At 42.2% G+C, this 10,842-nt stretch overlaps 1 protein-coding gene across 1 annotated transcript; it reads left to right on the forward strand.

Annotated features, from left to right (window-relative positions):
• Positions 1-219: 219 nt before the first annotated feature.
• Positions 220-7,717, forward strand: LOC114689379 (leukocyte immunoglobulin-like receptor subfamily B member 3-like). Its single transcript, XM_028863697.2, has 9 exons — positions 220-398; positions 561-596; positions 851-1,135; positions 1,283-1,579; positions 2,042-2,326; positions 2,474-2,770; positions 3,233-3,518; positions 6,944-6,994; positions 7,091-7,717. The coding sequence occupies exons 1-7, from the start codon at positions 365-367 to the stop codon at positions 3,262-3,264; spliced, it is 1,266 nt and encodes a 421-aa protein (XP_028719530.2). The 5' UTR covers positions 220-364; the 3' UTR covers positions 3,265-3,518; positions 6,944-6,994; positions 7,091-7,717.
• The last annotated feature ends 3,125 nt before the right edge of the window (positions 7,718-10,842 follow it).

Raw genomic sequence — 10,842 nt, forward strand, 5'->3', positions numbered from 1 at the left:
TGTGGGAGATGCTCTGCATAAAGAGAACACAGTCAGATATGGGTTTGTAAACCTAGCACACAAGAAACTGACTGAGAAAGGGGAGGAGATTTAGACCTGCCCAATTTCAGGAGACTTCCTGTCAGAAACCAAAACCAAAGAAACCCACAGGAACAGAGACCACATGTTTTGCAGCCCCGCCCTTCACAGCAGTGGGAAAATAAAAGCCACTTGCCTAGAAAGAGCAGTTCCTGTTTTTGAAAGGACTGTTTGTATAACATACTCTCAACAAGGAGGCACCATACTGCACAGGCAATATACTTTGTGTCTGTACTTTTTGCAAGAGGATCAACTATCTGCAAACTTTTGGCAACTGGAAGATGCTATGATCCCCACCCTCATAGTTCTGCTTTGTCTTGGTGAGAAATGAAGTTGTGGAGAGAGAATTCTGTTCTAAGAAGTAGTCTACCTCACAGTTGAGCAGTAATCCATCAGGGTCTCTCAGTACCTCAAAAGGGATCTGGAAGTGGTAGTCCTGCTCAGGCTTCAAGGACATATACTCACAGGTAACTCTCTTGCAGGACTGAGTCTGGGCCCCAGGAACCCAGTGCTGGCAGGTGAGTGTCTTCCCAGCTTTTCTAGGGTGTGTACACTCAGTGGGAATCAATGGTGAACTCTGAAGAAAAGAGATAGAGAAGAGATGGTGTGGGCTGATGCTGGTGTTGCCTGCAAGTTCCTGAGATTGAGAGCTTGGAATTAAGCAGGATATCCTCTGACCCAGCTCCCATTTTTTTGTTGCTATTGTTGTTTGTTTGCATTGCTTTGTTTTGTTTTGTTTTTTTTTTTTGTTTTTCTTTTGTTTTGTTTTCAGGGGGCCTCTCAAAACCCATACTCAGAGCTGTGCCAAGTAATGTGGTAACCATTGGGAAGGAGGTAACTCTACTTTGTGAAGGCCCCTTAGATGCCCAGGAATACCATTTCTATAAAGAAGGTAACCCAGATTCCCAGGTACCAACAGCTCATGAAGACACTGAAAAAAAGGACAAGATCTTTATCTCATCCATTAAAAGTCATGATGCAGGCCAATATTGGTGTTATTATAAAAGCCCTGATGGCACATCAGAACACAGTGACCCCCTGAAGCTGGTGGTGACAGGTGAGTGGATACTCAGGAATCATATGAATCCCCGTATGTGACTCTCTAGATTAGTCTTCTCTGAATGTATCCCCACTCATTGCTCATGTCTAGGGGACAATCCAGACTGTGTGAACCCATTTAATAGTCTATATGTATCTCTCCTAGGTGTCTACACCAAACCCACCCTGTCTGCACTGCCAAACCCTGTTGTTGCCTTAGGAGGATCTGTGACCCTCTCATGTACCTCAAATCAGAAATACGACAGGTTCATTTTAATTAAGGACAAGCAGTTCTACAGCTCCATGGACTCACAATATGTATATACTGGCCTGTCTCCAGCCAGGTTCCAAGTGGGTCCCATCACACTCAGTGAAAGATGGAGTTTCAGATGCTATGGTTATCATGCAATGAAGCCTCAAGTGTGGTCAGAAGGGAGTGACATCCTGGAGCTTCTAGTCTCAGGTGAGGAAGCCCCAGGCTCCCTATTGAATGACACTGAACCTGAAACAGTTTTTCCTAGGAGACCCTAATGTGTGATAAGTACAGTGAAGGACAGGTTCCTGAGCCCACATATACAACTGCAGATTGTGGGAGTCAAGATACAGAAAGTACTGAGGGGTGTTCTGAGAAGGGAACTTGGTAGGGAGAGGAGAGAGACATGTCTTCAGAGGTCTCTATGTGTCCCTGTGGTGAGCACAGGGAAGGACATGTGTATTAGCCCACAGATACAGTTGCAGACTCTGGGAGTCAAGATACAGAAACTAATGAGAGGTGTTGTGATAATAGAACATGGGAGGGTCTGCAAAGATATGGATCTTCAGATGGTTCCATGTGTCCTTCAGTTATTCAAGGGTCAAGTCTGAGTTTCACATTCACTGTACAACTGTTTAAAGTCCAACATGCCTCTCACTTATGTCTTTTCAGGGACCCTCCAGAAACCCACCATCTGGGCTGAACCAGGCTCTGTGATCACCTCAGGGAATCCTGTGACAATCTGGTGTGAGGGAACCATGGAAACCCAAATATATTTCCTGTATAAAGAAGGAAGCCCAGCACACTGGGACAGATTGACTGCACCAGTACCTGTTCACAAGGCCAAGTTTTTCATCCCATTCATGAGGGCTTATAATGCAGGACGATATCGCTGTTACTGTTATAACTCTGCTGGGTGGACACAGCAGAGTGATGCCCTGGAGCTGGTGGTGACAGGTGAGTAATTACTCAGGAATCATATGAATCCCCAGATGTGACTCTTTGAAAAAGTTTGCTCTGAATGTATCCCAACTCATTACTCAGTTCTGAGGTACAATCCAGACTGTGTGAACTCATTTAATAGTCCATATGTATCTCTCCTAGGTGTCTACAACAAACCCACCCTGTCTGCACTGCCAAACCCTGTTGTAGCCTTAGGAGGATCTGTGACCCTCTCATGTATCTCAAATCAGAGATACGACAGGTTCATTTTAATTAAGGACAAGCCGTTCTCCAGCTCCATGGACTCACAATATGTATATACTGGCCTGTCTCTAGCCAGGTTCCAAGTGGGTCCCATCACACTCAGTGAAAGATGGAGTTTCAGATGCTATGGCTATCACACAAGCAAGCCTCAAGTGTGGTCAGAAGGCAGTGACATCCTGGAGCTTCTAGTCTCAGGTGAGGAAGCCCCAGGCTCCCTATTGAATGACACTGAACCTGAAACAGTTTTTCCTAGGAGACCCTAATGTGTCATAAGTACAGGGATGGACAGGTTCCTGAGCCCACATATACAGCTGCAGACTGTGGGAGTCAAGATACAGAAAGTACTGAGGGGTGTTCTGAGAAGGGAACTTGGTAGGGGGAGGAGAGAGACATGTCTTCAGAGGTCTCTATGTGTCCCTGGAGTGAGCACAGGGAAGGACATGTGTATTAGCCCACAGATACAGATGCAGACTCTGGGAGTCAAGATACAGAAACTAATGAGAGGTGTTGTGATAATAGAACATGGGAGGGTCTGCAAAGGTATGGATCTTCAGATGGTTTCATGTGTCCTTCTGTTATTCAAGGGTCAAGTCTGAGTTTCACATTCATTGTACAACTGTTTAAAGATCCACATGCTTCTCACTTATGTCTTTTCAGGGACCCTCCAGAAACCCACCATCGGGGGCTGAGCCGGGCTCTGTGATCACCTCAGGGAATCCTGTGACAATCTGGTGTGAGGGAACCATGAAAACTCAAATATATTTCCTGTATAAAGAAGGAAGCCCAGCACCCTGGGGCAGATTAACTGCACCAGTGCCTGATCACAGGGCCAAGTTTATCATCCCATCCATGAGAGAGAATAATGCAGGGCGATATCACTGTTACTGTTATAACTCTGCTGGGTGGACTGAGAAGAGTGACGCCCTGGAGCTGGTGGTGACAGGTGAGTAGATACTCAGGAATCACATGAATCCCCAGATGTGACTCTTTAGAAAAGTCTTCTCTGAATGTATCCCCACTCATGACTCAGGTCTGGGGACAATCCAGACTGTGTGAACTCATTGAATATTCCATATGTATCCCTCCTTGATGTCTACAACAAACCCACCCTGTCTGCACTGCCAAACCCTGTTGTAGCCTTAGGAGGATCTGTGACCCTCTCATGTACCTCAAATCAGGAATACGACAGGATCATTTTAATTAAGGACAAGCAGTTCTACAGCTCCATGAACTCATCACAATATATATATATATATATATACTGGCCTGTCTCCAGCCAGATTCCAAAAGGGTCCCATCACACTCAGTGAAAGATGGAGTTTCAGATGCTATGGCTATCACACAAGCAAGCCTCAAGTGTGGTCAGAAGGGAGTGACATCCTGGAGCTTCTTGTCTCAGGTGAGGAAGCCCCATCCTCTCTATTGAAAGACACTGAACCTGAAACAAGTTTCCCCAGGAGACCATAATGTGTGATAAGTACAGGGAAGGACAGGTTCCTCAGCCCACATATGGGCCGGCATACAGATTATGGGAGTCAAGATACAGAAAGCACTGAGGGGTGTTCTGAAAAGGGAACTTGGGAGGGTGAGGTGAAAGAGAGAGAAGGGTCTTCAGAGGGCTCCATGCTTCATGGTATTCAAGGGTCAAGTCCAAGTATCATATCCACTGTGCAACTGTTTAAAGTCCCACATACCTATCACCTACTTCTTTATAGGGACCTTCCAGAAACCCACCATCTGGGCTGAACCAGGCTCTGTGATCACCTCAGGGAATCCTGTGACAATCTGGTGTCATGGAAACCCAAATATATATTGTGTATAAGGAAGGAAGCCCAGTACCCTGGGGCAGATAAACTGCACCATTGCCTGATCACAAGGCCAAGCTTATCATTCCATTAATGAGAGAGCATAATGCAGGGCGATATCACTGTTACTGTTATACCTCTGCTGGGTGGACACAGCACAGTGACACCCTGGAGATGGTGGTGACAGGTCTGTGGAAATTAAGGGTCACAGTCTTCACATTTTCTGTGTGTGGGTCCCTGAAAGCTCTTGCTTGGGAGAATATTACCCACATGAAAAAACAAGGAAAAGTTTGATCACACTAACATGATACTTGCTGCTTCACACTTCTAAAATGTATGACACCATGTGGTTGATTTTAAGCATGTTTAAACACAGTACAAATTCGGAAAAAATGATTCCTGGTGTAATAGAAAATCCAGTGAACACCTAGGATTTATTGCATCAAAACAACTCAGAAGTGACCATGAAGATGGGTTCTATAGCTAAAGGGCCTTTAATCTAGTGTGGTCAATGACTGACATAGTGTACATGTCAGCAGGCTGTAAAGTGTACAGCACATCTTGCCTAAGATGGACTTTATTAACTGAGAGCTAATGAAAAAGTCTAGGGAGACAGAGTCTGGGATAAACATTCTGGGGTATTCAGGTGATGTCTGGAGCTACAGATACATGGTCCCCTGGTTATTAACAACATCCATTCCCAGCTCTCTTGATAGAAAACAGGTATTTATTCCATCAGTTGAGGAGACACACTGCATGGATAACTTTCCTGATATCTCCCATGTTACTTGTGAGATCAAGTACATCATGTCCTCAACATTTTTCATCAGGAAGTATATTGATTTGACCTACCATCCAACTGCTGGTGCCAATGTATCATTTAACAAGCTGTGTCCTCTTTTTACTAAGGGTCATCGAAGGTTAACCTACTCTGTCATCATGGCCCAGCCCTGTTGATACCTCAGGTGGGAGGGTGAAACTCCAATGTGTCTCATCAAAAGATATGATTGATTCATTGAAACTTGGAAAGAACAGAATTTCTCCAGGTCCCTCAAGGCTCAGTACACACACACTGTATAGTCCCAGGCTCTGTTTCCTGAGATCCCTGTGACATCCAACAAGAGTGGGCCCTTTAGATATAATGGATATTTCAAAAGTAGACCACATATCGGTTAGTGGCCAGTAACCCTCTGCAGATATTTGTCTCAGATGAGGAACTCTTGTTTGCTCAACAGTTTTTGATAGGAGAACTCTTTATCCCTATCTCTGCTGCCCTGAGGATGGTTCCAGTCATGATGCCTGAAGGGAGCTCTTGGCATCTATTGTTCAGAGGGGAGAGCCCATGACACTGACCGAGAAAGAATAGAAGAATGCATTATCTTAGTTAGGGTTTCTAGTGTTGAAATGAAATATCACCATCAAAAAGCAAGTTGTGGAGGAAAGGTTTATTTGGCTTATGCTTTCACAGCACTGTTAATCCTTAAAGGAAGTCAGGGCTGGAACTCAAACAGGTCTGGACGCTGGAGGCAGGTGTCATTACAGAGGCTTAGATGGGTGCTGCTCAATGGTTTGCTCTTCATGGCTTCCTTAGTCTGCTTTCATATAAAATCCAGGATGAACACCTCAAGGATGGTATCACCCACAGTGGGTTAGATACCCCTGGAGTCTGACCATAGAGGACTAAACTAGAACTCTGTTGAAGATTGGTCCATGGACTCAATGTAAAGATGGATAGATGGAGTCTCTTCTGACAGGGACAGACGCATGTAAAAGCCGCTCTCCTTTCGAATTCTCAGTTTCCACAACTGTAAATTGGAAAGCACTGGCCTAGATGTTAAGTTCTTTTTAATTCTGACCTTATCTGTGTCTTCCTCACACAGAGAAACCACTTCCAAAATTATCATGTCGTATCCGACACTGTGATGGTGACACTGTGTATGGGTATGCAAGAGAGCCAGGGCAAGGCATTCAGGCTCCTTCCTTTCAGTTCATGCATTTTATCTTCAGAGTAGGGAACACAGCTGAAGTTTGGATTTCTTGCATTTAATCCTCCACAATGTGCCTTCCTGCTGGGTGACCAGTAGGTAAAATGTCTAAAAGTGATAGGAGTCAGTCTTACATTGCAGGGTTATGTGAGTAAGAGGTGGTGAATACAAATAATTGATATGGACCTCACACACAATTTCTCCTTCATGAATTTAGTTGCATGTTCCCATGCCCCAGACTGAACAGAAAGGATAGGAAGGCCTCCTAAATTCTGAATTGGAAATGGGAGGTGATGTTCTTCACCAATAATTAGATCTTGTGTTGATAAAAAAAAATCATACTCAAGTGTCTTAGTCTGAAGTGTGAACTCAAACAACTTAATATCTGTGAAGAGTCCAGAAGGAATCATGACATCCTAGTGAAAGGATTGATACTGGATCCTTCTGAAGTTTTGTGATTAGCCTAAGATGCAATTATAAGAAATGAAAATTACTGGAAATATGAATGCTGACTTCAGAGAAGACTCTCTGCTCTCTTATATACTTCATTAATTGTGTACATTCTCTTCTGTATTTAGGATCTCCTGAGAACATCACTATATCACAAAACATGTCCAAACCAAACACAGGTGAGTACAAATTCTCACTCATACAGCTTTTCTGAGGGTTTTGATATCTGATCTTCCTCAGTTGATTTTCTTCTTCCCTTCATTCTTTCTCCACAGCCACAGACTCAGAGACACAGGATCACCACACAGTGGAGAATCTGCTCAGAATGGGGATGGCAGCCTTGGTCCTTGTGGTCCTTGGAATACTGGTGTTTGAAGCTTGTCACAGCTCTAGACATGATCAACAAGGAAATGGACTATGAATGGGAAGTACAGCAACACATCTTTTGCAGTGTCATGGACTAGACACTAAGTATGGGGATTCAGTGTGGATTTGTAAGAAAATACAGTTGCTCATGTTGAAGAACTGAGTAGGGGTCAATGTGAATTGAGTGCAAGGGAAATAAATGTCTGTTTATTGGGATGGAGAGTACTTTCTCCACCAATCAAAATTATTCCCTTACATCTTGCTGTGGAATTTGCTGACCAGTGCCTCTTTTCTTCTCACCTAATGACTTGGGGGAACATTCTGTACTATCAACTAGGGTTGTCTCCTAATCTATACACTTATTCTGCTTTGTCTTACTTTCATGTAAATTTCTATTATTTTATATTACTATGTTCCCATCAACATTACAAACTTCAGGTTCTTTTCTACTGAGAGCAAAGTACTAAACTGAGTTACAATAAACATCAGCAGAAATAAACCACCAGGATAAAAAATAAATTACTTTATTCAAATGATTTTCTGAGACTCTTCTTGCAAGCTTTGGTACCTTCAGTTTTTACCATATGTCCATTCGGTGATTCTCTTAATATGGAAAAGATTGCTATTGTTAGAAGATCTCATTGGCAGGATATTATTCACATGGTGTGGTGGTATTGTGTTCCCCAAAATATTGTGTACCCTAATAAACTTTTCTGGGGTCAGAGAACAGAAAAGCCACTAGATACTTAGGATAGGCAGTGGTAGCATACACCTTTAATCCTAGCATTCCAGAGACAGAAATCCTTGTGTTCAAAGATAAAGTCAAGCATGGTGACTCATGCCTTTAATCCCAGAAAGCAAGCCTTTAATCACAGGGTGTGGTGGTAGAAAGCAGAAAAGTATATAAGGCGTGAGGACCAGAAACTAGAAGCATTTGGCTGGTTAAGCATTCTGGCATTTGATCAGCAGTTCAACTGAGATCCATTTGGATATGAGGACACAGAGGCTTCCAGTCTGAGGAAAGAAGATCACCTGAGAAGTTGGCCAGGTGAGGTTAGCTGTGGCTTGTTCTGTCTCTCTGATCTTTCAACATTCACCCCAATACCTGGCTCAGGTTTGATTTTATTAATAAGACCTTCTAAGATTCGTGCTACAACATGGCTCTGAAATCATTGCTTATAAAGCAAAGTCCTCATGTAAAGTATTTTATGATTACTCTCTACATAGCCTTTCCCTTATCTTAATTGAATACATTTATTTATTTTACTTTTATTAAGGAATTTTGTGTTCATTTTATATACCAACCACATATCCCCATATCGTCCCTCCTCCTGCGCATCCAATCTTCCCCCACACCAACTCCCATTCCCTCCTCCAACAAGGTAAGGCCTCCCATGGGGAGTCAGCAGAGCCTGCTTCATTTAGTAGAGGTGATTCAAGCCTCTCCTCCTACAGGCTTCCAAAGATATCAACTGAAAACAGCATAACAAGATGAAAAAAGACTAGGCACAAACCTCATTTCATTTCTGGATGAGGAAACCCAGTAGGATCAAAAGGGTCCCAAGAGCTAGCAAAGGAATCAGAAACATTTCTATTCCCAAAGTTGGGAGTTTCACAAAATCACCAAGCTAAACACCCACAGCATGTACACAGAGGACTTAGCACACATAGACCCATGCAGTCTGTGATTGCTGTTTCAGGCTCTGTGAGACACTGAGCCTTGCTTAGTTGATTCTAGGGCCATGTTATCACAGTGTCCTCAAACACTCTGGCTCCTACAACCCCTCCAGCTCTTCCATGGGTTCCCATGTTTACTTTATCAATTTATCAGTTGATTGGCATTTAGGTTTGTTTCATTTCTTTTCTTTTGTGAATACTTCAGTCATAAAAATGGACGTGTAACTAGTTTTCTGGTGTGTAGGCTTAGAATTCATTAGGTGTGCACCAGGAGTGGTATATTTAGGACAAATTCTAGTCCTAGTTTCAATATTTTGAGGAAATTCCAACCTGGTTTTCATAGCAACCGAATAAATTTAAGTGACAACCCAAAGCATGTAAATGTTCCTCTTTTTCCAGTTTGTTACTGGCATTTACTGTCTTTTGTTTTTCCACGATAGCCATTCTCTTTTTTTGCCATTATTTTTGACAGTTTCATACATATATAAAATGTGTTCTTTACATATTCTCCTTCTCCTACTCTCCTGTATCCTGCTTCCATCTTGTCTTATCCACTTCTTCAGATCTTCTGATCTTCCCTTAAGGGAAAGGTGCAGATTAAAAAAAATGGACCTCAAATTGATTGGTGTAATTTTAATTTTCATATTTCTCTCCAAACCTGTCTCCTCAGGATCATAGCACATTTTTTTGTGACAATTTCTTTGTGACTTACCTGTCAAGGTGTCCAATTCTAGAGTGAAAGACTAGTTTTATAGAGTTAGACTACAATGAAAACACTCTTAAATTCAAAGAGACTGGAACTTTTTCTGGACCCCAAATCCAGAGTTAATAATACATCTTGAAGTCACTTAAGTTTTAAGGTTGATACCCTCCTGTGACCACAGCTTGTTTGTTTAACCAGTCTTTAAGAAAACTATGGAACAATCAAGCATCCTTGCCATAGATTGCCTATGTCAACAGCTTTTATATTCTACCCTGACACATAGCTTTGATCTTCAGATAGGCACTCTTGAAGCCCTGAACCAGTGAGCAATGTATGTGTCTGCATGTGTGTTATGATAATCATTTTCTGAAAACAGGAAATAAGTAAATAATGGCCTTGAAAAAAATCTACCATTGATGTTAAAATTAGAATGCAGATATTAATTATGAAGACACATTTGTGGTACTGTTTGTTATTTGGGTCATTTGATGCTCAGATGGAGTCAGTAAATTTTATCTGTAGTTGGTGACTTAAATCTCTTATAAAACTCTTAAAGATTTCACTATTCAGTTATTGGCAAAGCAAAAGCCCTCTGCAAGAGACTCACAGAAGGACATCAAGCAGACATGGTGACATAGACAAAATAGAAAGAAGTGATTATGGACAATCCAGAAAATACAACCTAGGTAGAAACAGAGAACATAGAGAAAAGTGGAATATTCAAGTATGGGCTCAGTATTGGTCAAACTCTTCCAAAGTAAGCCTAAATACCTTTCTAAAAATTATTATTTTATTAATTAAATTTGCATTTTTGCAATTTTATATGTATAATTACATTATATACATCGTGCATAGTGACAACTTTCACTTCCACCCCTTCTAATAGCCCTACTAAACTTCTCTGTTGCCCATTCATTTTGTGTGTCAACTTCCCGAGTTTAACCAAGACCATCTGTGTGATATCCTTTGGAGTCTGGCAAGCTCAGTAGTGGTTGCACAAATGAAGACAAAGACCCTACCTCTCCCACAATCAGTCAATCCAATTGTTCAGTATTAAGTGGGAAGGTCCAATGAGGCCCCTCATCCATGCCTACTGTTCACAGGGCCAATCTTGCACATGTCCATTGCAGTTAACCTCAGTTGCTGTGGGTTCATGGTTCCAATGGTTGTTTAACTGATCCCTGTCTTTAATGTGATGTGGAAGCATATCAATGACCCTGAGTTTGTACCTAATGGGCTAAACTGGGACAGGACAGATTTCATGAGAAGTTACTAGTAGTC

The sequence above is a fragment of the Peromyscus leucopus genome, chromosome 1, assembly GCF_004664715.2.
Source record: "Peromyscus leucopus breed LL Stock chromosome 1, UCI_PerLeu_2.1, whole genome shotgun sequence".
In the NCBI taxonomy this organism is placed as follows: Eukaryota; Metazoa; Chordata; class Mammalia; order Rodentia; family Cricetidae; genus Peromyscus; species Peromyscus leucopus.